Genomic DNA, 27,379 nt, shown 5'->3' with positions numbered 1-27,379 from the left:
CAGTTTGATAACATATAAAATTTCTTTCCTTTTCCACAACTCCTCCTACAACTTTTTTCTTAAGATCTTATTTATTCATTTGAGAGAGAGAAAGGGCACAAGTCTGGGGGAGAAGCAGAGGGAGAAAAAGAGAGAGAGAAAGGAGGAGACTCCATGCTGAGCCAGAAGCCCCATGCAGGGCTCAATCTCAGGACCCAAAGATCATGACCTGAGTTGAAGGCAGAGTCTTAACCATCTGAGACACCCTGGCACCCCCAACTTTCTCTTTTTTACATTACAAGTTTATCCTATGTTTTTCCTCTTTAAACAACCAGCCTCACTTTAGGACAATATTTTCAACAAAATAAAAGTTATCTCCATTTCTCATAACTTCCCTTCCTAAAAACACACCCACTTTCCTGGCATACAGAGATGTTTCCCTTATTATTTCTAGTAGCTTTGATTACATATATTAATTAGAATCTTTAATCCTTAGAAACCTTAGTCTCTAGTGAAAACTAAGAAGCAATTGTGATCTATCTATAACTGTCTTTATATCATTATTCTTTAGCATTGCAAATTTATGAATAAATTTTATAATTTCTAGAAGCATTGCCTTTTTAAATTTTCCCACGTAGACTAACACATCCAAATATCTTTAGTTTCTCTGTAATGATAAGCCAAAAGTAGATAAATGTATGTTTAGTACTTAATGTTGTAGTATTTTTGTCCTGTTTAGAAAATGACCTAAGTCTTTACTGAAATGTCATTATTTAACTTAGCAAAACTCTAAGGTTTTAAGTTACCAAAAAGATTTCGGAAGACTTTTAAAAGTTCACCTAAATTTTTAAAATTTCACTTACATCTATTTAATTTACTTGTTCTTAGTAATTATGTTTAGATTAGTCATAAGAATTTTACAGGACAGTCATTATATGTCAATTAAGGAGAGACAAACATTCTTGTGCATTTTTCTCAGACATAGTCACTGCTAAAATCTGGTGGATTAACACCCCACCTGACCCGCTGAAAAAAATTAATAGTTTTTTTTTTAAGTATCTTCAAGATAGATTTCCTTGTACAGATTTCTTCCAGTACTAAAATTTCTCTCATGTTATGAATCCCAATCTTCAACCTTGTAAAAATTAGATTTTGCTAAGTGGGAAATATCAGAAAGGGAGACAGAACATGAAAGACTCCTAACTCTGGGGAACGAACTAGGGGTGGTGGAAGGGGAGGTGGGTGGGTGGTGGGGGTGACTGGGTGGTGGGCACTGGGGTGGGCACTTGACGGGATGAGCACTGGGTGTTATTCTGTATGTTGACAAATTGAACACCAATAAAAAATAAATTTATTTTAAAAATTAGATTTTGCCTCCACATCAACAAAATGCTTCTTGTGAGATGGTTAAGTCCTGCCAACTAAAGTCAGTTTATTGAAGAGCAGGAACCACCTGCCATTGCAATGGTCAGTTTGCTGTCTTCAGAGTTACTGTCTCCTGATTTGCAGCAGGAATTGTTTTACTTCACTTAGAAAATATGTCTGCCTGTAGGATCCAATGATTAGTACACTCCTGTTAGGAGTCTCCATAGAGTCTGTGCCCCCCTAAAGTACCATTTCTTGTGTGGATATTACCTCTAGAGGCCCATTTTACCAGCTTACATATATCAGCCAGAGTATTCATGGACAATCACATAGCCTTTGCATTCTTCTTAACTAAGAGAACACACCTTGGTGCAAATACATAAATACTAGAATAGACCCAGCTGGTTGTTTAAGCACATGTTTGACACCTGGGGTTAGTTATCCAGTCCTCTTAGTGAACAGATTTTTACAAAACTAACAATATTTTTTTCTGGTAATTGCCTATATTTTGGTGGCTCAGTGCATTCTGCTACTGTACAGCCACTTTCACATCAGATGATTGAACAATTCATTCTACAAGAGAAGGATCAGAAAGGACTAACTTGGGATCCCTGGGTGGCGCAGCAGTTTGGCGCCTGCCTTTGGCCCAGGGCGCGATCCTGGAGACCCGGGATCGAATCCCACGTCGGGCTCCTGGTGCCTGGAGCCTGCTTCTCCCTCTGCCTATGTCTCTGCCTCTCTCTCTCTCTCTCTGTGACTATCATAAATAAATAAAAAATTTTTAAAAAAAGAAAGGACTAGCTTTTATCTGACTTAGATGCAATATCCCCCAAATAATCTAACCAGAATAATCCAGACAATGGGAAAAATCTTGTCAAAGACTAGTATCCCATGGCCTGATTTGTCTGTCCTTGGCCAAATATGGGGATTAGAAAGGAAAAAAGCAACCTTTGGACCCATTACCTAGTAGCTGGCCTAGTTTCTGCTAGTAAACTATAGTGTTCCCCTGTTAACCATAAATAATTTCACAGAATATCAGAATCCAGAGGACTCTTTGTGACCATAATGGGATAAGAACTAAGTCTACTCCATAATTATGTCTGAGTGGAGACACTATGCCACCTCAAAAATGACTAACTATTCCATCTTCAGCTAACAGGAGGACTGCTACTTTTTCTCTAATGGCAACTGTAATCACACTCTGTTCCTCCTATCTCCTAGGTAAAAGTTATTGTAATACCCCAATCATAGTATTGTTCCTACTTTATGAAGTGTACACACACACACCTGCATCCTCAAACCTTCCCCCCAAATCACCTAATGTAAGCATAATTTCTACCATATGCCGTCTCTCTCTTTCTCTTAACAAGGCATCCAATGCTTCCCCACAGACTGCAAGTCTTCTTGCTGCAGGGAGCTTATAAAACTAACTCCATTTATTAATAGTATGTTCCTACTGGTCCTTGACTGGTTAGCACCACCAAGTGATTGATGAAATGGGGCCAAGTAAAGTACCTGACGTAGGATATACCTGATATATTTTTACTGGTTGTTATAATTATCATTAACAGCTATCCAGGAAACAGATGAAATCAACCTTTATCTCTGATACAGTCAAAAGTAAGGATTTTTCTATTATCAGATCTACAGAGAGAATAGTATCTAGTTGGCATTGTGAGCACATTATATATGGAGGTCTCGATTTATTCTCATGTAATTATGACTTGTTTGAGTTAGTCACTTGCATAAATTCCTTAAAAATAGTTTTTATGGCTCATTGATGTCAACTCTGCTAGAGTTCCATTAAAGGTACTAGAGGGGAGTAGTTAAAATGACTCTGTGGTCAGACAGACTAATGATCCTGCCAGTGATTGTGCAATTTTTGGTAAGTAACTTCTCTTGACCTCAACGCCCTCTCTATAATAGTATATTACTCACTGTGTTCATTTTCATAGGCTGTAATAACAAATTACCACAAACTGAGTTGCTTAAAACAAAAAAAAAGTTATTCTCTCACAGCTCTGGGAGCTCTATGTCCATAATCAAGGTATCAGTAGGGCCATACTCCTTCTGAAGGCTCTGGCAAAGAATGTTTCTTTGCCTCTTCCTATCTTATGTGAGAGCTATACTTGGCATTCTTCAGTTTGTAGATACATCGCTCCAATCTCTACCTCTGTCATCACAAAAGACTCTTCCTTATGTATCCATATCTCTGTTTTCTCAAGTCATCAGTCACTGGATTAGAGTCCACCCTAATCCATGCTGGCCTCATTTTAACTAATGACATCTTCAATGACCCCATTTCCAAATAAGGTCACATGCTGAGATTTGGGGTGAACATGAGCTTTGGGAGGATGCTACACAGCTCCAAAACCACATAAATTTGTTGTGAAAATTAAATGAGAAATTACATGTAAGAGACATAGTAGATACTCAAAAATAATCTCCATTATCATTAAAATCATTTGTGAATTTAGAGCAGAAAAAGAGTAATAATCTACAAGCAATTCTTTTATTGAATAAAAATAGGTTGTCAATTTATTTTGACAATATCAATATATAAAGAGTAATTTCAGCCATTTCTCACACTCAAAAAACAATCCAATATTTAAATTCACCTCAATTTAATCAAGATGTGTAATAAATTAAAAATTATTTTAAGGGGACACATGGATGGCTCAATGGTTGAGCATCTGCCTTCAGCTCAGGGTGTGATCCTGGGATTCCAGGATCAAGCCTCACATGGAGCTCCCTGCGGGGAGCCTGCTTCTGCCTCTGCCTATGTCTCTGCCTCTCTCTGTGTGTCATGAATAAATAAATAAATAAAATCTTTTAAAAAATTATTTTAAGAAATATGTGAGGGTTCTAGTTCCAGGTAAGATGGCTCTCCCACTGAATACAGTGACAAAATGTGAAATATATATGTGAAAGTTATTTCAGGAATCTGAAAAATAAATAGTAGCAGGCAGATGTGGAAAGAGACAGCAGAACTCATGTACCACTGGAGTCTCTCAGTATCCCTCCCACCAATCAGAAAGTGAGCAAGAGAGTGGCAGAGAGAACTGTGGTACATCCAGACAATAGAATATAATTCACCACTAAAAGCAAACAAGCTACCAAGCCATGAAAAGACATGGAGCCAGCCTATGTGCATATTACTAAGTGAAAGAAGCCAATTTGGAGATCTGTATGGCATTCTGAAAAAAACACTTTGGAGACAGTAGTAAGATCCGTGGCTGCCAGGGATTAGGAAGGAGAGAGGGATGAATAAAGCAGAACACAGAGGATTTTTAGGGCAATCAAACTATTCTGTATGATACTAGTACGGTAGATACCTGACATTATACATCTTTCAAAATCCATAGATGTACAATGTTAACAGTGAATCCTAAAGTAAACTATGGAGTTTGGTGGATAGTAATATGTCAAACAACTACCTCAGTTGTAACAAATGTACCACTCTGGTGGGGGATATTGGTAGTGGGAGAAATCAGAGCATGTGTGAGGGCAGCAGATGGGAACCGTCTGTACTTACTATTCAAATTTGCTGTGAATCTAAAACTTCCCTAAAAAATAAAGTCTAAGAAAAAAGAACTCATTGGATGGTCTCAGTAGCAGAATGGAGGAAAGAAGACAGAGGAAAGAGTTAGTGAACCTGAATAGATGTCAGTAGTAAGTAATACAATCTCAAAACAGAAATTAAACATATTTTTTAAAAATGAGAAGGGGCACCTGGGAGGCACAGTGGGCTAAGTGTCCAATTCTTGGTTTCAACTCAGGTGGTGATCTCAAGGTCATGAGATGGAGCCCCCTGTTGGACTCCATGCTGGGAGTGGAGTCTGCTTAAGATTTTCTCTCTCTCCCTGCCCCTCCCCCACTTCTTAAATAAATAAATCTTTTTAAAAAAGGAAAAGAGGAAAGTAGCAGAGTAGGGAGCTCTAGGGCTCTGTCCTTTTATTTAAAAAAAAAACACAACTAATGAGTTGGTAAAGCTGTCAGCCTCATTTTTTGCAGAACTTTGGAGTATAGTCAAGAGTCTAAAACAACCAGGAATAAGCATAGTGAAGAAAGAAGCTGCTGCTTTGCATTAAGAGAGAGGGCTGTGGTGGTTCCAATGACCTGCTGGCCATCCCCCATAAGCCTGATCTGTGGCAGCCATGAAGACTAAGCCCATACTCCTGGTACAGGATGCTAGGGCCATAGGAACCAATGGAGACGTTACTCTCAAAGAATCATCATTGTAGGTCCCAGCCTGTCTGGTGGCACCGTGAAGGAACACGAAAGGGCTTGCTTTTATTTTGCCTAACTCAAGCATTCCTATGGGACAAAGGCAGCTGCCTAGGAGGCTTTCGCTCTGTGTACTTAAAGACAGAAATTGTAGGGGTACCTGGCTGGCTCAGTCAGTGGAGCATGCGGATCTTGATCTTGGTCATGAGTTCGAGCCCCGTGTTGGGCGTAGAGAGTATTTAAATAAATAAACTTGAAGAAAAAAGATAGAAAGTTTGGCTCTGGCAGCCTGAAGTTAGTTTGAACAGCCAAAAGACTGAAAAGCCTGAGAAAGAAAAAATTGGGAAAGGGGATATGTGACGGTGGGGGTGGGGACACTTTAATCATGAAAGCCACACATATTCTCAGGGCTGGTGAAAAAGGTCAGAAAGGCCTGAGAACACCCTCAGCTTTCATCTCTGACTGGCCTTCAGGCTCTATGCAAGCTGGAAGGAAAGACTAAGGCAACATGGTAAGCAGTGTGGGAAAGCAAAGTGGTGCCCCCAAAGGAGCCAATCTGCAACACTAAGAGAATCTGTAGGGTTTTTTGAGGCAAGCATTAAAGGAAACTGTCAAAACACCAAGTGACCATGATCACTAAGATAGCCAAACACAGCTTTCACATGACAAACAGTATAGACTTGCCAAAGAGAGTTAGAGAAGTCAGTAAAAAAAGCAAACAATAACAACTCACAAGCAGCAGAAACAAACCCCAAGGGAGAGGAAATATCTGATTTCTAGAACAGTCACACTGTAATATTCAAAATCTCCAGTGTTCAATTAAAAAATTACAGAATGTGCAAAGAAACAAGAAAATATGGCTCATTCACGGGGAGGAAAAAAGGAAATTATGAATGTCCATGAGGACACCAGGGCATTGGACTTACTAGACAAAGACATGAAATCAACTCTCTTAAATATGCTCAAAGAGCTAAATAAAGTCACAGGGAAAGAACTAAAGGAACCAGGAAAACACCATCTCACCAGACACAGAACATTACTAAAGAGATAGAAATTATAAAAATGAATCACACAGAAATTCTGGAGATTAAAAATATAATCATTGAAATGAAAAAATAACTGGAGGGTTTCAACTGTAGATTTGAGCCTGCAGAAGAATCCAGGAACTTGAAGATAGATCCATTGAGATCATCCAGTTCAAGAAAAGAATGAAAATAAATAAATAAATAAATAAATAAACAAACAAACAAACAAACAAACCAAACTCAAGACACCTATGAGAGACACCATTGATACACCAACATATATAAAACAAGAGTCCCAGAAGGAGAGGAGAGGAAGAAACCAAAAGAATGTTTGAAGAAATAATACCCCAAACTTCCCAAATTGGATGAAAATCATGAATCTAAATATCCAAGAAGCTCATTTAGCTACACACCAAAAAAGTCAAAAGTAATAAAAATAGAGAAACATATACTAGCCAGCATCTTAGCACACAAAGGTGTACAATAAGTATTTGTTGGATCAATTTGCAATGTTGAAGACCACTATGGCCCATGTTCCATGCTCCCCAACCTACTTGAAATCGTTATATCCCCCGGCTGCTTATGTATCTGTAAGCAAGAATGATGGTCCCAGAGAGCAAGTGAATTATAGGCAAACTTCAGCACATTCTCGCCATCCTGAACACGGTTATCTTTGAGGTCACAGAGTCCAAAGCTCACATTTTACACACAGCACAATCCTTTGGAGAAAGGGCATAATAAACATTGGTTAGTTGTTTCTCTACTTGTTACTTCTTTCCTTTTCCTTAACAATCTCCAAATTCTGCCCTGATAAGATTAACTCTAACTCTAAACTTAGAAATGGCTTCTAATTATCTGCAGGTGATTAATCTTTTATTTCCATTGACCATCATGATTGGCAGTGCAGACCAAAAAAACCATGCCTAGGTTGCTGTGTGACCAATGAGGTAAATAAAAATCTCTTTTTTCTGGAGTCTGTATCTGGAATCACATTACTCCATGGGCCAGTCATCATCTTTTAACGATAAGGGGGAAGTCGGCTGAGGGGGAAGGAAACAGAGACATGGACTGGAGGATGAGAAATTGGTTCCTGGCCATATTACTTATTTCTCTGGCCCAGTGTTTCCCAAACTTAACTAGGTAATAAAATCCTAAACCCCTTCCTAGTCCTGCTGCATCAGAATCCCCAGGCTCATTCATGGGGGCGGGGGGGGGGGGTGAATAATGGCAAAAAAGGCAAATCCTGGGAAACTGTTGTAGTCTCACCTGAAGCTAGCCCTAAGATTGAAGCTTTCAAAAATATGAACCAATAAATGTCCTTTATAATTTAAGAGATTTTGAGACCGGCCTGTTACTTGGCAATGAAAGCATCCTCACTGGTAGAAACCAACTAGACTTTTTTTTTTTTTACTTCTTTTTTTGTTTTGTTTTCCCTCTTTTCTTTGTAGAGAAGTAAGAATCAACTCTCAATGGGTTATGTTATTTACATGCCTCTGATAAAGTTCAAAGGACAAGCTCAGGATTTTCAAAACAACCTAAAAAAAAAACAGATTGAGAAATACATCTGCTAATCTCTCTTCCCTCCCACTTCTCCTCCCTCTGGCTCTCCTTTCTTTAATTAACTAGGCCCTAGAACATCTTTTCTAAGAGACTTCTCTAGAGGCATCCAGAATCTCTCCTAAAAACTTGAAACCCAAACTCCCTCCAGGATGTACCTCAGTGCTGCAAATCACCGCATACCCCTAAGTGATGGAAACAGCATTCCTATCATCGGTCTTGGGACCTACTCAGAACCTAAACTGGTAAATTTCTCTCTCTCTCTTTTTTTTTAACTTTCCTAGAGCATAATGTTTAATTAATTGTGTTGATCTCATTGATTTACTTTTCATAATAATGAAAGTAATCTTCAAGGAGTACTATTTGGCATCCCTGAGTATTGAACCAGAGGTTAAAACTATACCAGTTTATAATTTAAAATTATCTTGAAATAGAAAATGAGACCTTTCTTCTTCCTTTGCTGAAATTTAACTGAATGCTGATTATTAGAATCAACTGAGGCACATGAAATTTCTGAATTTATTACTTGTGGGGTTTTAGAAACTTATATTTGAGACTTTCTACTTTAGTCTAAGAAATACTTGGTAAAAACCTACCAGGGTGAAGACCTAGTCTTTAGGAGCTTCAGATATGAGAACAGTGTCTGTGCTGCCTAGGGATTAAAAATCAAATAGAGGAAGCAGACTCTTTAATAGCTAATTGTAGAACAATGAAAATAACAGTAAATGCTATCCTAGAACTATAAACTATCTCTCTGAAAATACAGAAAAGAAAATCGTTAATTTGACCTTCAGGATTGAGTGGGCTTCCATTGAAACATAGTTTCTACTTATAAGAAAAACATCTTTCTGCTTTCTTCATTGCAAGTCAAACATAATGGTGATTACCGGAATAAATAGTGCTATGGTGTAGAAACGCTACCAGATTTGTGTGCTCATATAGGAATGACCTCTGTCAAGCTAACTATAAATTAGAAGCCAAAGAGGGAGAACTGAGGCAGGATGTTGTGGGCAGAAAGGGAAGTGTAGAGGCACAAGGGTATATGATTTGTCCAGCAAAGGCCAAGCCTGCAGTGGCTGGCACAAGAAATTAGTGGTGGAGGCAGGGGCAGCTGGCTCTGGAAATGCAGGTTGAGACTAGATCATAAAGGACCTTGAATACCATGCTGAAGAGTTGGAATTTTATTCTGTATAAAGGGGGAATTATGTGAAATTTGAAAACAAAGGGAAAGCATCACAAGATCAGTGCTTTTGAAAGATAACTGTGGGGCAGCATAGAGCATGGAAGGCAGAGAAAGAAAACTAAACTACATATACCAAGATCCTAATCTCACATTCCACCGTAATTGCCCAATTCCCTTGTGTTTTTTTGTTTTTGTTTTTGGTTTTTTTTTTGTTTGTTGTTTTTTTTTTTGTTTTGTTTTGTTTCAATTTTCTTGTTCTTGATAATGCAAAGGAAAATCACTTTTGGAACAATTACAACTGTCTGAGTCATGGGCCCCTTCCTCTTCTTATTTTGCCCATTGTGTATGACCTCAGTTACAATCTTGGCTCCAACCACATACATGCAGAGACACCTATTTCCAGGAAATCTCTATTTCCTTTTCTGTTGTTGTTTCTTTGGTGGGGGGTGAGGGGTTGTTACATATTCCCATACAACTGTGGACTGGCTACATCAGAACCACCTAGGGACTTTTCAAAAAATACAGATCCATGGGCCTCACCTCTAGTCTACCAAATCTGGATCTTTTTTTTTTTTTTTTAAGATTTTGTTTATTTATTCCTGAGAGACACAGAGAGAGACATAGACACACAGGCAGAGGGAGAAGCAGGCTCCATGCAAGGAGCCCAAAGTGGGACTCAAACCTGGGAATCCAGGATCATGCCCTGAGCCAAAAGCGCAGGCGCTCAACCAGTGAGCCACTCAGGCATCCCCAGATCTGGATCTTTAGAGGTAAAGGCTGAATATCTGCATTTAACAAGCTCTTTGGATAATTCTCTTGGACAGTCAAGTATGTATTCTTTCTTTTACAGATACCTCAAACTCAACATGACAAAACTACGCTATCCATCTCCCCTTCCACCCCCACCAAAATACTTCTTCTCCTAGCAAATAACACTACCACCCTGAGCCAGAAGTCCGAATATATTCCTTCATTCTGCCCTCTTCCTCATGCCTCCCACCTTGTCCACATTGCATCCAAATCATTGCTGTTCAGTTTATCTCAGAAATATGTTCTCAATTCACCCTCCTCTTCATCTCCTTTGTCACTGCCTTAGTTTAGTTCCTAATTTATCATTAGGCTGTTCTTCCAATTTTGTCCCTTTCAATCAATGATATAAACTGGGGCTGTCAGGATCTTCCTTGGACCCCCCCCCCCAAATCTGATCATATCACTCCTCTGGTTAATTATTTCAGTGGCTCTCTATCAATTATAGGATAGAGTCCACATTCCTTATTTTGCACACTGAGCTCTCATGGTTCAGTCAAGACCCGACTGTCCAGCAGAATCTACCACCATTCTTCTATCTCCCTTCTGTGTGTCAAACATAATCGCCTAAGTTCCTAGAACAACTCCCCCATCTCCATGCCTATGAACATGCTGCCTTCTATCTAGAACACCCTTTCTTGATTTGTTCAGTTCGCCAACTTCTACTAAGCCTTCACGACTCATCTCAAGGACACTGCTCCTTAGAATCCCATCTCTCCAGCCACCACAACTTGCCTGTCTGGAGTGTTCACATAGCCCCTTTGACTTGACTTTACTATAGCTCTTATCATATTATATTGTAATCATTGTTTCTCTGCAGTCTTCCACAAGACTGTGAAATTCATTATGAAAGAGAGGATGTCTTGTTCAGCTCTATATTTCCAGAATAGCATCTAGTGTGTAATGGGTATTCAGCTGATGCTTTCAAATTAATGAGTTTGTAAAAGGGAATATCTATGTTTGTGAGCATCAGAGATGTAAATGGATATGACAACAACAGCTAAAATTTGGGGGCACCTAACGTGTAATGTATTTTCTAATTTAATCCTCAAAACATCATGAAAGGTACTACCATTTAACCCCATTTATAACAGATGATAAAACTGAAGTATAGAGAGATAGAAAATTGCCCCAAACTTACAATGCTAGAGAATACAGCCTATGTGTCTAGTAATATTAAATGCTATAGTTTAGAGACATTCAAAATCAGTCATGTTATTCCCCAAAAAAGAGCTATAATTCACTTCAGGAGATAAGACATACTCTAATTAGACAATATAAGTGAGAAGAATACTATGAGAAATGAAGATCATGTATATACCAACTACATTTGTGATCAGAAATATTACCAGTTGCAAAGTAACAAATGGACTTAATGGTATGTCTCACAAAATTAGAAACTCTAATGTAAAGAAAAATATACAACATTTATCTGCTGCAGGGGAAGATGAGAAGTGAGAAGAACAGAGTATCTCTGATAAAGTAGATTCCTGGCTTTCTCTTCCAAGCTATGCAACTGATAACCCTTTATCATCTTCCCAGGACTGATGAAACAGAGGTTAGAACTACCTGTGCCCAAGTCAGCCACCATGAAATAAAGGTACTCAACTGAATTTAACTTCAGAACCAGTCTTAGTCCTGAAGGCAAAATTTAGTCCTGATGCCAAAATTCAGTCTTCTCTACTTGGCATGCCTTAGATTCTTTTCAAGCCCTCATTCCACAACAACTAGTAGAAGGCGAATGCCAGGCTGAGGCAACCCTTTAACTGAAATTCATCTTTTATGTATGTGGTCACATCAATCAGTATCTGTCCTGGGATCCTGTTCACTTTTGACACCAAAGTTAGAGAGCAGAAGAGTAGCAGGGAAAGATCTAGCCATATCTTCAAGAGGATAAGGGTGGAAGCAGATATGAAAGGCCAAAGTGAGGAAGGCTAACAATGCCTCTTCTTACCTTTGCCCCATTAGATTCCACCAAAACACGTGGAGATAGGAGTTGGGAACGCAACTTGGAAGAATAGTAGTATGTAGCTGTGTGAGGGTCCCCAGCCCAGCTTCTCCTGGCTTTCAAAGTTTTTTTTTCTTAATGAGCCCAAATTTCTTTTTTCCCATTTTACTAGTAGTTTCTTTTTGTTTTTTTGTTAAAAAATGCGCCCATATTTCTTTTTTTTTCTATTTTACTAGTAGTTTCTTAATGAACCCAAATTTCTTTTTTTTCTATTTTACTAGTAGTTTCTTTTTATTTTTTTATAAATTTATTTTTTATTGGTGTTCAATTTGCCAACATATAGAATAACACCCAGTGCTCATCCCATCAAGTGTCCCCCTCAGTGCCCATCACCCAGTCACCCCCACCCCCCACCCACCTCCCCTTCCACTCCCCCTCCCCCAGTTCGTTTCCCAGAGTTAGGAGTCTCATGTTCTGTCTCCCTCCCTGATATTTCCCACTCATTTTTTCTCCTTTCCCCTTTATTCCCTTTCACTATTTTTTATATTCCCCAAATGAATGAGACCATACAATGTTTGTCCTTCTCCAATTGACTTATTTCACTCCTCATAATACCCTCCAGTTCCATCCACGTCGAAGCAAATGGTGGGTATTTGTTGTTTCTAATGGCTGAGCAATATTCCATTGTATACATAGACCACATCTTCTTTATCCATTCATCTTTGGATGGACACCAAGTGAGCCCAAATTTCTTGTAAAAGTGTTTCATGCCTATGGACTCAGGGAATTTGAGATGGAACCAACACTTAGTATCACTAAGCACTCTGTGCATTATCCCACCTCATGATGACTAATGAAAAGTAACACCTACAAATTATCCATGTGACTTTCTCCTTTTGAAAGCTTCTCAGAATGTTTTCATACAGGGATGCAATAATCTATAATAACCTCCCTACAGCTCCATCCGGGAAGGTCCCAACAGGTGAGGGTTTGGGTCTTACTCCTTTTTTCAGTTTTGATAGAAATTAATCCTGTTTTTATGAACATCAGCCCATGGGGTTAATAATCCTTATTTATCAAAAACTTCAAGAAAAACTCAAGAATGTTACCAGATGTGCAAATGACACAAATCCAGGACCAATGGTAAATATTTTGGAAAATGGACAATAATTTAGTTTGACAGATATTTATTGTGTGCCTACCAAATGCAGGGCATTTTTCTAGGTAGCATAGGGATTGAAACAATGGTTTAGAAACAAGGGATTTAAGTGGAGTGACTGAGGATGAAAACACACACACACATATAACTAAAATGTAAGGAAAAGCTGAAGTGCTTTAAGAGAGAGAACACTGGTTCAATGTTAAAGTAGCAATGAGCAAATCCAGTTATGAGGTAGATCAAGAAACATCAAGTTATGGGGAAGGAGTGGTGGTCTGGGAAGTAGATTGGGAGTCATAAATGATCCTGTATTCTTTCCTGGGTGGCCCTTGTTGAGATTCCGGTAGCTGAAAGCAGGTTTCACAGTCTGGAGAGTGAGCCAAGGGCTTTGTATCTGGGGCAAGGGAAAGGTGAAGTCCAAACCCTTGATGAGTAGTAAGGGGGAGCCTGAAAAATCAAGTCTGTTCTGCCCCTGAGCTGGAAGGGGATGGGGGGGATAGGCTTAGGACTCCTTCTCAGGATTTTGCCATCCTTTACATATTCCTTGCTTTTTCTTCAATGCCCATCAAATCTCCTCCTCTCAACCCAGGGAACCTTACTTCACATTATACCAGGCATTTTTATTATATCCTGGGGACAACATGCTAAAGGAAAAGAATAATGCAATGACACTTGTGAAAGCACGGTAAAAGAACTTGATTCAAGGGCAGGTGTTGTTGTGATAGGTCTAAGAACCACTGCAATGGGATTTTGCAGGAGTGGGGGAGCAGAGAAGTTGAGCTCCCACTCCAAATACAGCATGGGAATTTATAGCGAAGGAGCAGGGTAGGGGTCAGTGGCTGGAAAAATGCTGAGAGAAAACATCAGGGATAAGGGCTAAATTGGTTGATTGGCTAAATCAATCTAACAGGATTCTTGCTATGACATTGCCTGGGCGATGGTGGCAGTTGAGGGTTCCTGATTAGACAGGGAGAGGGATCATACATAGAGGGCAAGGAGTTGTTCCTAAACTGACTTATCAGGATTCTTGCTGAAGTCGGTTGATGCAAAAACAAAAGAATCTTTGTCAGCAGTCGGAGTGGTTCCATAACCTCCACCTAAAGAGACCAGGAACCAGACAGCAAGCACAAATAAGTGTCCTGAGGAGGTAAGTCTATTTCTGTGTTTTGTTCTGCTTTCCCATTCTGATAGCAGGCATGAGTGCAAGAATCAGCAAAACTGGAGACCCCACTGACCAGTCCAAGGATAGCACCTTCTCCACTACAGTCAGTTGTATGCACAAGCAAGGGTGCAGCATGGCCTGACTTTCTAACAATTTTCAGAAAACATTATAAAGTAATTATGAATTTTTAGGTAATGGCAACTCATTTATGGTTTTGTAAAATGTTCTGTGGGCTGATATTCTGAGGGTCAAGAATTCAGTTGGTGTTTGTTTTTACTTTAGTACAGTGTATATCCTGAGTTCTTTCCAATACCTGTGATCCCCTCATACTCACACACCTGCCACAGAAGCCTTGGCTTTTAAAAATCAAACACCAAGAAATGACCTCTGCATTTTGTTTTATACACACACACACATATCATTCCTCTCCAGAGGCAATTAGTGCTACACATCAAGCTGCAAAAAATAGTTTGGGCCGGGTAACAACAACAACAAAATACCAGGGAGCAAAGAATGGGTTTCTTTTTCAAAAATATTAACCTGTCCAAATTACAATGAATTAAAATGCGAAGAGACAGAACACATAGAGATCAGGTGAGAAGGCTTCTATAATAAATCAGGCAAAAAAGAACAAAGACTTGAACGTGGTTGGTAGCTCTGAGGAAACTAATTTGGCTGGAGCCTAGGAAGGAAGGAACTTGGCCGAAGACCACACATCATTGAGGGAAGCTCTACAAAGCTTGGCAACCAATTGGATCTAGGCTAAGGAGAGCAGATGGTAGATCTAAGGCCAAAAATGATGTTTTAGGCCCAAATCTAAGGCTTTGAAACTTATTGAGTCAAATCTAAGGCTTTGAAACTTACTGAGTCACTTACTCCCTTATTTTTTTATCTACCTCCTTTTCTTTTTTAACATTTAAAATTTTGAAGTACAATGGACTTAAGGCGGGACAAATACTTTTTGTCGCTCCTTAGCTATAAGATCCAAAATTAGAACATACCAGACCCCAGAAACTCTGTGTGTGCCCTTCCCAACCTGAAAGCCTTCCTCCCTCAAGAGGGGATTGCTCTTCTAAGTCTTACGGTGATGACTTTTCTTGCTTTTTTTTGTAAGAATTTTCTAAGAGTTACACAACTGTAACATACATTTCTATACAATTTTTGAACTTCACATGAATAGAAACACTGGTTGCCCCATTTTTTTCTGCTTCTTTTTCTAAATATAATCTTGTAAAACTCACCCATGTAATTAATCACGGTCTTTGGCCATTTTTATTGCTGTATGACTGCTTAATCATAAGAATATGTCAGTATCCATTTCACTGTTGATGGGCATTTGAATTGCTTCCAGTTTGGGGCTTTGCAGACACTATTTCTAGAAAGAGTCCTACACAGGTCTTATTGCACACATGTATGAATTTAGCTAAGATATACATGTAAGAGTGGAACTGCTGTCCCGTGGAGTACAGTATCTTCAATTTTAGGAGATGATGTCAATATAAATAATTTCCAAGGTATTCATATAATTTGCACTTCTTCCAACAATGTATGAGGGTGGCTCTGCTCCTCATTCTCATCAACATTTGGAGTCTTTTTAATTAATGTCATTTTATAAGTGTAGAATAAACTCTTATTGTGGTTTAATTTCCCTTTCCTTTACTCTAGATGAAATTGGCCAGTTTTTCCTATTTTTATTAAACATTTTTGATATCTTTCACGAAGTGTGCCTTCTGTGCATTTTTCTTTTTTGGATTTCTCTTTTCTTCTTGTTAGTGGATTTGTAAAATATCTAGTATGAGACCTTTGTCAGTTACATCTATGCGAAAATACCCCTTCCTATTTGTCTTTTTACGCTTTTAATGGTGTCTCGATGAACAGAGTCTATTTTCATAGTCCCGTTTATCGCTCTTAATGTAGGTATCATTAGTACTCTCTGTAGCTCAAGAAATCCTTCTTTACCCTAGTGTCTTCTTGGGTTGGGTCCTCTGGAGAACAGCCTCTGAGAAGGAGACTTGCATGCGGGCGGCTCAGTGGAGAACACTCTCAGGACTCAGGCCTGTAGAAGGGAGAATAGCAGTTCCTACAGTGGGAAGAGTGCACTGTGATCCGGTCGCTCCTTGGTCCCACAGGGTGCTCTGGAGGGGGCCACGGGGTTGTGCTGGGTTGGGGTGCGAGAGCCAGCCTGTTCTACCCTGGATCGCGCGTGCAGGGAATCAGACGGGAGTAAGCAGCGGCCCACACTGCTGGCAGCTAAGCCAAGGAGGGCGTCTGCCCTGCGGCACCCGCCACCGCCACTACGGCTACCGGAGGTCTCCTGAGCCTGCGGGCTTCGTATGCGAAGTCCACCCCCTGGGAGAAGCGCTCCCAGAGTGGTTTGGTCTCTCCCCTGGAAAGGTCTTTAACGAGGTAGGTTAAGAGGAACTAGCTCCTGCTCGGCAGGTGCCGCCGCCGGGCGCCGCCCCGCTCCCCCCGCCCCGGCCCGCCCCGCCCCGCCCCCGCCGCCTCCAGCCCCGCGGCCGCCCCGGCTCCAGCGCCCGAACCCGGGAGCCGGAGCGCGGGGAAGGGGAAGGGGGAGGGGAAGGGCCAGGACCGCGCGGCCGGCGGAGGGGCGGGCGCCGCTCCTGAGCCCCGCCGCTCCGGTCTGGGGCCGCCCGGCTGCCTCCTCCTTCCTCCCCCCTGGGCTCCCGCCCCCGGCCCCTGCGGGGAGGGCACGCCCCGGCGGCTGAGCGCGAGGGGGAGGTGGCGGACCTCCAGGACGGCCCGCCGGAGCGTGACCAGGACGGGGACTCGTCCACACAGCCGGGAAAGCCCCTCTGACCGCTCGGACCAACTCCCCAGATCGCACGCGGAGGCTCGTCCTCAGACACATCTCAGGCTGCGCAGCCTGACCCGGAGGGGTCCAAGTCTCGAGTCCAGACGACCCGGCTCCCCACCTCCTGGCATGAAAGCCGTGGAGTTTGGTGTTCTCAGTGCCAAAAAGGAGCCATCCGGCCGCGGGGCTCAGGCGGACCCGGCCCAGGCACTGCTCCAGAGCGCTCGGCCCCAGCTGCGCGCCCCACTCCAGCGCGACCACGCGGGCTGCCTAACAGTCCGGGAGGCCCCGCCGGGGGCCAGCGGGGCGTGCTGCGCTCAGCTCCCGGTGCCACCTGCCACCGCCGCCTGACGCCGGGGGACGGAGGCCAGGGACCCGCCCCGCCCGTGCCCAGGACGGCTGGCGCCGGGACGGGACAGGGCCCATGGAACCCCTGTGTCCAGATCCGTCTCCTGCCAGACCAGAGCAACTCTAAGCAGACGGGGGCCAAACGCAAGACCCAGAAGCCTGTGAGGAGCCTTACACCTTCGAGATCCCCCTCCTCCAAGCTCAGAGGAGGACCCTGCTGCCAACCGTGGTGGATTTTGAGAAGTTTTCCCGCCATCGTGTCATTGGGAAGGTGTCGGTGCCTCTGTGCGAGGTTGACCTGCTGAAAGGCGGGCATTGGTGGAAGGCGCTGGTCCCCGGCTCTCAGAATGAAGTGGAGCTGGGGGAGCTGCTTCTGTCACTGAATTATCTCCCCAGTGCTGGGACGCTGAATGTGGATGTCATTCGAGCCAAGCAGCTTCTTCAAACCGATGTGACCCAAGGTTCAGACCCCTTTGTGACAATCCAGCTGGTACATGGACTCAAGCTTGTGAAAACAAAGAAGACATCCTTCTTAAGAGGCACACTCGATCCCTTTTACAATGAATCCTTCAGCTTCAAAGTTCCCCAAGAAGAACTTGAAAATGCCAGCTTAGTGTGTACAGTGTTGGCCACAACATGCCAAGCAGCAGTGACTTCATTGGAAGAATTGTCATCGGCCAGTACTCCTCGGGCCCCTCTGAATCCAACCACTGGCAGCGGGTGCTCAACACTCACCGCACGGCAGTGGAGCAGTGGCACAGCCCGAGGTCCCCGGCTGAGTGTGACCGCGTGTCTCCCGCCTCGCTGGAGGTGACCTGAGGGCTGCAGGGAAAGCAGCTTTCATTTGTTGGAGGGGAAAAAAAAAAAAAAGGAAGAAAATTAAGACAGAAAAAAATGTGTCATGTGCCTATTATATCCACAACGGAAACACACATACACAAATCCTCTCAGAACTGAGAGGAGGCTGACTGTTGAACACAAAATGGTTGCCCTCAATGAGCAAAGCCTGAGAACTTTCTGGAAACCCCATCTGTATGTCACGAGCGGAGTGGACTCTGCTGTGAGACTTACTGGCAGTGCTTGCTCCTGTTGATACCCCTACCCCCAAATGCACTTTCAACCCTCAGGCCTCCCCAAGGGTGCCAGCCTCCATTGAGATGAAATTCTCTAAGAGCTTGGCCGGTGTGCGGGAGGCCCGACCCCCACACCCAGAATGCACAGCTGCTGACTGGGTGGCTTCTGAACAGCCTGCTGTTCCCTGGGGTTCTTCAAACCTGATACCTTTCTCCCAAAATGTAAGTACTTTGTCTTCTCTTTAGTAGACGTGATAGATTAGACTCTGAAGAAACCAAGTGGCACCCAAAAATATGCCGGTGTAAGAAACTTCCCTGGCTTCACTGAACTTGTCCTCATGTTATCCTACTCCTAAGGACCCCCTGTGGGTAGTATGTGAACGTTCTCATGTGTGTGCCCTCGCAGGTGAACACGTGTGTGTCCCTGTGTGTCCTCCTGGTGAGCAAGGCGCTCTGCGGGACCTCAGCCCTCCACCCTCCCTTCTCTCTGCCTCTCCCAGTGAAATCTCACCCAGTGTCCTCCTGTCTGTCAAGACCCCACCTTCAGTAACAGCATGTGCGGATATCAAGTAAACAGAATATGATAGAGCAAAAGTAACCTTATTTGACCGATTCGTGGTGATTGTGGCACCCAGAAGACCTGCAAAGGACAGCTACATGGATTAAAATGCCACCACACTCCCATCCAAGATGACTCCTTCCTTTGTCATACTCTGAGCATCTCTCTGTGTTTGTGTGTGACCCAAAGTCATTTTTCTCGTGCTAAGGAATTAGTGTAGTTAGAATAGGTCTTTCCCTGTTGGATGCTTCTGTATCGTTCCCACAGCCTATTGTCTGGCATAATGGGGAGCTATTTATTGAAATTAAAGATTATTTATTTGTGCCATGCAAAAAAACGGGGGGGGGGGGGGAATGGCTCCTGCCACGAAAGCTGTCTTCAAGTTACAACCTAATCTCCTTCCTGAACTACCCATTCTAGGTTTCTTGCATCCTTATCCAACATCTCTTCTGGTCTAGGTGGCTTATGAAATATTACAAGCTAGATGCTCATCTCTGAGTTGTAAGAGTTCCTGGTCAACCAATCCTTCTCAGATTATGGTGCTGCTCTTAGCAGTTAACTATCAAAATTGGGAAGGGGTGTAGCATTGGATGCCCTAGGTACCCAACATTTTCCTCCTTGGCTCATCATGTAACAGCGGAGAAGCCCTATCTCCTCCTGTGAGAAGGTCACTTACCCCTGCCAGTATGGCAACATCTTTCCTCAAATACTGAACTCTTGAAATCAGCACCCTGGGTTCCCCTGGGAACTAGGACCTAGAATCCACAGAGCCTCAAATTCAGGGATGAGAAGCACACATTTTCTAAGTGAGTCAAAGGGAATAATGCTGAGCTGAACCACTCCTGCTGCATTTTCAGATTTGTGTATTCTACTTAATGGAGACACAGGACTATATAATGGATGTTGACCTAGGATATATGTTACCTCCTGGAAGGTGGCACTGCATCCTTATAGGACTCTCCCCTTTCTTTCTTTCTTTTTTTAATTTTTATTTATTTATGATAGTCACACAGAGAGAGAGAGAGAGACAGAGGGAGAAGCAGGCTCCATGCACCGGGAGCCCGACGTGGGATTCGATCCCGGGTCTCCAGGATCGTGCCCCGGGCCAAAGGCAGGCGCCAAACCGCTGCGCCACCCAGGGATCCCAACTCTCCCCTTTCTTGGGTGCAGGAAGGGTGCTGTTGACCATTTTAGGAAACTGAATTCTTTATTTCACTGATACCATCCTTAATGCGTGGAGTCAAAATTTTGCATTTAAGATTCTACTGTCGTGTCATTTATTTGAGTCTCCAAATATAGTATTCTATTTGATCTTTCTGAGTTTTCCTTAAAGTGAATTTTCTTAAAGAATCTGTCAGAATCTACATACAAGTTCTCTTATGCTACATTTAAGAATTAAAAAGGGGGCGGGCGCCGAAGCGGTCGTGGCTGCGGCCGGGGGAAGTGAATGGTTTTACCAGAGGGCCCTGCGCCGCCTTTCTCCGCTGGCAGCGGTGCCGCTCCCTGCTCCTCTCCGGGCCACGGCGGTCACCTTCGCGGCTTCTGCTACATGCTGGCGCTGCTGCTCACCGCCGCGCTCATCTTCTTCGCCATCTGGCACATTATTGCATTTGATGAACTGAAGACTGATTACAAGAATCCTATAGACCAGTGTAATACCCTGAATCCTCTTGTACTTCCCGAGTACCTCATCTGTGCTTTCTTCTGTGTCATGTTTCTTTGTGCAGCAGAGTGGCTTACACTGGGTCTCAATATGCCCCTCTTGGCGTATCCTATTTGGAGGTATATGAGTAGACCAGTGATGAGTGGACCAGGACTCTATGACCCTACAACCATCATGAATGCAGACATTTTAGCGTATTGTCAGAAAGAAGGCTGGTGAAAATTAGCTTTTTATCTTCTAGCATTTTTTTACTACCTATACGGCATGATCTATGTTTTGGTGAGCTCTTAGAACAACACACAGAAGAATTGGTCCAGTAAGTGCATGCAAAAAGCCACCAAATGAAGGGATTCTATCCAGCAAGATCCTGTTTCCAAGAGTAGACTATGGAATCTGATCAGTTACTTTAAAAAATGACTCCTTATTTTTTAAATGTTTCCACATTTTTTGCTTGTGGAAAGACTGTTTTCATATGTTATACTCGGATAAAGAATTTAAATGGAATTACGTATAAATTAATATAAAATGATTACCTCTGGTGTTGACAGGTTTGAACTTGTACTCCTTAAGGAACAGCCATAATCCCATGAATGATTGCATTAATTATTGACTATCCTTAGTCCATTGGAAGCTTTTGTTATATATAGGAACTTGTAGGGCTCATTTTGGCTTATTGAAATGCCATCTAATTATAAATTAGCTGTAGATATCAGGTGCTTCTGATGACTGAAAATATATATCTGACTTGGAAACTTCATGGGTTTCCTTATTTATCATGTATGTGATTATATATGGACACATTTACAAAATAAGAAGAGTGGGATTTTTCCCCTTCAACTTGAATATTATCCCTGTATATTGCATGAATGAGAGATTTCCCATATTTCCATCAGAGTAATATACTTGCTTTAATTCTTAAGCATAAGTGAACAAGATAAAAAAAATATATGCTGAATTACTTGTGAAGAATGCATTTAAAGTTATTTTAAATGTGTTTTAATTTGTAAGACATTACTTATTAAGAAATTGGTTATTATACTTACTGTTCTAATTTGGTGGTAAAGGTATTCTTAAGAATTTGCAAGTACTTTAGATTTTCAAAATTGAATGAGAGAGAACATTGTATAACCGTCCTGCTGTTCCTTAGTGCAATACAATAAAACTCTGAAATTAACTTAAAAAAAAAAAGAATTAAAAAGAAGCATTTTTCTCACATCCACATTTCCAACTAGTTCTTCCATATTGATTAAAATTAAGTCCAAAATAGTAATTCACCTCATTGCTGCTTCTGCCATCTGAAGGAAAATATTTTTAGCAAGCAAAGACTGTACCAGATATTCAGCTTTTAGAAAAGGCTCTTTAATGGTAGCTGAATAATTGAAGACTCTAACTACTATAACTTGCTTCTGTGCCCTCGTGAAGTAAAGCATCGTTCATATATTGCTTCAGTACCGCACTCCTAACTTAGCCTTTGTCTTTCTTGTTTTCTTTATCCTAAATGCTCTCCCCTGTGCCTCTTGTCTTGGGTTGATCTTTGAAAAAATAAGCATATACTTTAATATGCATTGTTAGAGGGTCTTCCCCTTGTATTAAATCTATTTTGAGTTCTGTACTTCCATTTATCAGTTCCAGCCACAAAATCTCAGTGCTATTTCTGAGATTGTATTTACCATCTCATATGAAGCTTTATTCTTTTCATTAATACTATGTATATACCCAATAATGGAAGTAGTATTTTTATTTTGACCGTTGAATTTTTGGAATCTACCCCAAGTTTCCTCTTCCAGTGTGTTTTGTTATCACGCTTGCTGTCATCCATAACATCTCATTTTCCAGGGTGTTTGGGGAGAGGGGGTGTTACCTCAATTTCTATTCAAGCTCTATTAATCATGTTGTCAATAATAAAGCAAAGAGATATTTCTGACATTCCTGGAAAGTGTGTCTCTTTTCCCAGCTATTTGATATTTGCGACTATGAATCCTATTTCCTAATACCATCTGTGTAGCCATTTTTTCATTTTTCATATCCTCTTATCTTCTCAGTAGTGATGACTTTCAACTGAAGTAGGGAAAGAAAATACAATTTATGCTTCCAGTGCTTTTTATTTCCAGGCCAGGACTACAGTCACTAGAAATGCAAGAGATTTCTTTTCTCACTCATTCTCAATAAATCGACTTCTGTGGGCCAGAATTCACAGGTCTGTTGAGATTTGTCAAGAATTTGGTCAGAACACTGAAGATATAGAAGCAAGCACAAGGAGTTCTCAGTACTTGTGAACAAGATTGGAATGATCACCATCTGAATATGAGGTCATTAAAAATCTATAAATAGGATTAACCCTCTCCTCCACACACAACCTAAAAGATGATTTGAATATTTTATTCAGCGAGACTAGATGCTTATCTTTGATGGAAATATCCATCACGGCTTCCATTTCTCCTTAAGAAAAAATGTAACTAAAATGAGACATACTCATGTATATTTAAAATGTCATCAGACCTAAAGAACAGCAATTTATGTGCAATCTGAAGAATGGATAACTTATGTTTCCAGTGTCAAGAGTTTGTCAGGTCTTTAGGTTCTGTCAATGTTCAGGGGAGAGAATATTCTTATGCTTCATGCGGGTTAATAAAATGAACAAAGATTTGGATACTAAATTTGAAAAATCTAACACCCCCCAACACTCTTCTTTCCCAGTTTTATTGAGGAAGAATTGACATACAATAAACTATACATATTTGAAGTATTCAATTTGATGCGTTTGACTCCTATGTACACCCATGAAGCCATCACTATAATCAAGATGGTAAACATATCCAGCACTGTAAAAGTTTCCTTGTGTTCTTTTTTTTTTTTAAGATTTATTTATGATAGACACAGAGAGAGAGAGAGAGAGAGAGAGAGAGAGAGAGAGGCAGAGACACAGGAGGAGGGAGAAGCAGATTCCATGCCAGGAGCCCGATGCGGGACTCGATCCCGGGACTCCAGGATCACGCCCTGGGCCAAAGGCAGGTGCCAAACCACTGAGCCACCCAGGGATCCCCAGTTTCCTTGTGTTCTTTCATAATTCCTCCCTGCCACCCATGGAGGGATTCACCCCTTGTCTCCCACCCCAGATAATCACTGATTTGCGTCTGAACTATACATTAGTTTTCATTTTCTGGTATTTTACACAAATGGAATCATTATTTTTCGTCTGGCTTCTTTCACTTAGTATAATTGTCTTCATATTCACTCATGTTGCTATTATCAGTATTTCACTCCTTTTTATTACTGAATGATATTCCCTTCTGTGGATATATCTCAGTTTATCCCAAACTTTAATTTATAATGGAGACTTCTTCAATGAACTTGTGCCCTCTTATAACTTGGCTGTCGTGAAATCTCTTGTCCCTGGTAAAACTGATCAAATTACATTTCTGAGGCCACAAAGCTAGGGCAGACTTCGGAAAGATAGAGTCCCCCACTGAGGGTGGGAAGGGAGTTCCCTGTGAGGTCAGTGTCCTTAGCCTCCAGACACCATCTTCCGATCACAACATGTAATTGGGAATTTGTCATTTTTGTTGTAAAAACAATGTCTGTGTGCTGAGTGTCCTGATGAAGAATCATGAAAAGAAAGATCCATTTCTCTTCTTCCCCACCATAACCCCCTTGCCATTTCAGACCCCTAAGGGGACCTGTGCAAAATCAGTGAAGATTGCCATTGACACAGGATACCGGCACATTGATGGGGCCTACATCTACCAAAATGAGCATGAAGTGGGGGAGGCCATCAGGGAGAAGATAGCAGAAGGAAAGGTGCAGAGGGAGGATATTTTCTACTGTGGAAAGGTAAGATCTTCCCTTCAATCTCCAATTCCTTATATTAATAGTGGATCTGGTGTCACTTTTCTCCAAAAAGAACTCCAAAAAAGGGTGAGTTCTCAACTCCCAAATTTCTCATTCTTGCCCAGAATTTAGGGACTGATTAATTAGCCCATTGAAGGTTAAGGCAAATCTCCTTCTTCATACATGAGTATTGATTTAAAACAATATGGGGGGCAGCCCAGGTGGCTCAGCGGTTTAGCCCCACCTTCAGCCCAGGGCGTGATCCTGAAGACCTGGGATTGAGTCCCATGTCGGGCTCCCTACATAGAGCCCACTTCTCCCTCTGCCTGTGTCTCTGCCTGTGTGTGTGTGTGTGTGTCTCTCATGAATAAATAAAATAAGTAAAATCTTAAAAAAAAAAAAAAGGTTAAGACAATATGGGAAGAACAAATCTACAGAGCAGAAAAATTGAGGAGCAGAGGCAAGACAGAAGTTGGTTCATATTACATAAGCATTTGCCAAAGCTTTCTTTAAAAGGGAAGACTTGGGATCCCTGGGTGGCGCAGCGGTTTGGCGCCTGCCTTTGGCCCAGGGCGTGATCCTGGAGACCCGGGATCGAATCCCACGTCGGGCTCCCGGTTCATGGAGCCTGCTTCTCCCTCTGCCTGTGTCTCTGCCTCTCTCTCTCTCTCTGTAACTATCATAAATAAATAAAAATTAAAAAAAAAATAAAAAAATAAAAGGGAAGACTTCTTTTTCTTTTCTGTATGCCTATTTGTCCATAGATTGCTATTTTTTTAAATTGAGCTCCAATTCACGTGCCATAAATTTCGCCAACTTAAACCAGTGGCTTTTTTGTGTATTCACAAAGTTATGTAACCATTTCAACTCCCTTATTCCAGAATGTTTTCATCACTCCAAAAGGAGCCCCATACCCACCAGTAGTCACTCCCCATTTTTCCTTCTCCCTCCCCCACCCCCCCAGTCACTGACAACCACTGATCTACTTTCTGTTTTATAGTTTTCCTATTTTGGACATTTCATATGAATTGAATAATACAATATGTGGCCTTTTGTGTCTAGCTTCTTTTACTTAGTATAACATTTTTCTAGGTTTATTCATGTTATAGCACGTATGAGAATTTCATTTATTTTCTATGGCCAAATAATGCTCTATTGCGTGGATATACGATGTTTATATCACTACATTTTGAGCATTTGAGATTTCCAATATTAGAAATCACTATCCACTGAAGTGCAATCATAAGGATAAAGCATTATGATTAAAATGCAAGCCAGTGGGAATATAGGATGTATATTTACAGGCAGCTTTGCAGAAATAAAGCTGTACAACTTTGGAGAACATGTAATACAATTCTCCTGAGTGTTCTAAAAGAGAACAAGATACTGCTTCTAACTTCATCCATTTCCCATACACCGCCCCCTTCCTCCCAGCTCCCCATTCAGGCTCCTTGCCAAGCTCCCTAGGTGTTTATAGTTCCCCAAGTCCCCAGCCACTTATGGATTATGATTCCAAGGGGCCACATATCACCACTATCCCAAAATATCAGCCTGAAGCTTTCTCCTTTATTATAGCTTTATAATTCTGATTCCTTAAGATTTTATTATTACACAGTGTCTCCTTAGAGTAAACACCAAATCTTAACCTGCTGCTCCCAAAATATTTCTGGGGAAGAAAAATATAGAACTCAGATCCTGAGAACTTAGGCCAAAGCAGCCTGCCCAAAGTTAGAAGTATTTTTGAAGACTTATGTCTTGTCCTAAAATTTTTTTAGACTTTTATATTTTTCCCCATAATATAAACTCATTTGTTTCATTTTGTTTCAGTGTAAAAATTAGATTCTAAGTTACCACCAAGGAAAATAAACCAAAAACCTTTTCTTCTCATCTACTCTGGTAAACAGTTGAAGCTATTGCAATGTCTATCATGTTGGAAAATTTGAACCAAATTAAGTCATCTAGTTCATAAAGTTGCTATGAGTTAACATTTACAAAGCATTTATACATAGTACCTGGCACAGAGCTAGGACGATATGTTTTTGTTGAATAAAAATAAAATGTGTAAAACAATTTTCAGCTAGAATGGGATGGCAGCAATAACTCACCAAGGGGGCCTACAGTAATGATAAAAACATAGTTTTCCACTACTCTTTTCACTGTGTTTTCTCTTCTTTATGCATTGAAGGCAAGAAAAAATCATTGTCCAATGTACAGAAAAATCAAATTTTATCAATTTTACTTGCCCTAACTTGTGAAAAAAAGGGTACAGAAATTCAAGATTTTTTCCCAAAAACACTTTGAACAAATTTGATGCTCCAAGGAGTTGTATTACTTTATCCCAAGGCTCTGAGGATCCCTCAGTACCCTGTGCTTAATAGACTTCAAGGGTACACGTGCTTCAGTTTGACAATGTAAACCTTAATCTTTCATTACCTAACACTTTAGAGATTGACTAATTTCATTTTTTTCATTAAGCTAAATTTCTTTTATTTTTTCCAGCTTTATTGAGATATCATCAACATATGACATTTTGCAAGCTTAAGGTGTACACCATGTTGACTTGATACAGTAATTTATTGCAAAATGATTACCACCATAGTATTAGCTAACATCTCTATCATATCACAAAATTGTCATTTCCTTTTGGTGGTGAGGACATTTAAGGTCTATTCCCTTAGCAACTT

General features: G+C 41.2%; 2 protein-coding genes and 2 pseudogenes across 5 annotated transcripts in view; all 4 read left to right on the top strand.

Moving 5' to 3' along the window:
- The window catches only part of LOC140629485 (adenylate cyclase type 1-like), a 347,929-nt gene that overhangs the window by 105,146 nt on the left and 215,404 nt on the right, over positions 1-27,379 (top strand).
- Positions 1-27,379, top strand: part of LOC140629491 (aldo-keto reductase family 1 member D1-like) — a 92,025-nt gene that overhangs the window by 37,148 nt on the left and 27,498 nt on the right. The window contains exons 1-2 of one of the 4 annotated variants that reach the window (XM_072819012.1): positions 8,116-8,398; positions 24,531-24,698. In XM_072819012.1, the coding sequence (XP_072675113.1) occupies positions 8,306-8,398; positions 24,531-24,698 (261 nt within the window). In that variant the 5' untranslated portion in view covers positions 8,116-8,305. Of the gene's footprint in view, positions 1-8,115; positions 8,399-18,714; positions 18,868-24,530; positions 24,699-27,379 lie in introns of those variants that run through there. The other 3 variants (XM_072819011.1, XM_072819009.1, XM_072819013.1) reach the window with 3 other exon arrangements.
- Positions 14,447-18,406, top strand: LOC140629479 (synaptotagmin-17 pseudogene; annotated as a pseudogene).
- Positions 20,631-22,041, top strand: LOC140629493 (protein cornichon homolog 1 pseudogene; annotated as a pseudogene).

This window comes from Canis lupus (assembly GCF_048164855.1).
Source record: "Canis lupus baileyi chromosome 15 unlocalized genomic scaffold, mCanLup2.hap1 SUPER_15_unloc_1, whole genome shotgun sequence".
NCBI classification, from domain to species: Eukaryota; Metazoa; Chordata; class Mammalia; order Carnivora; family Canidae; genus Canis; species Canis lupus.
The sequence above is the reverse complement of the archived record's forward strand: the minus strand, read 5'-3'. Positions and strand labels throughout refer to the sequence as shown.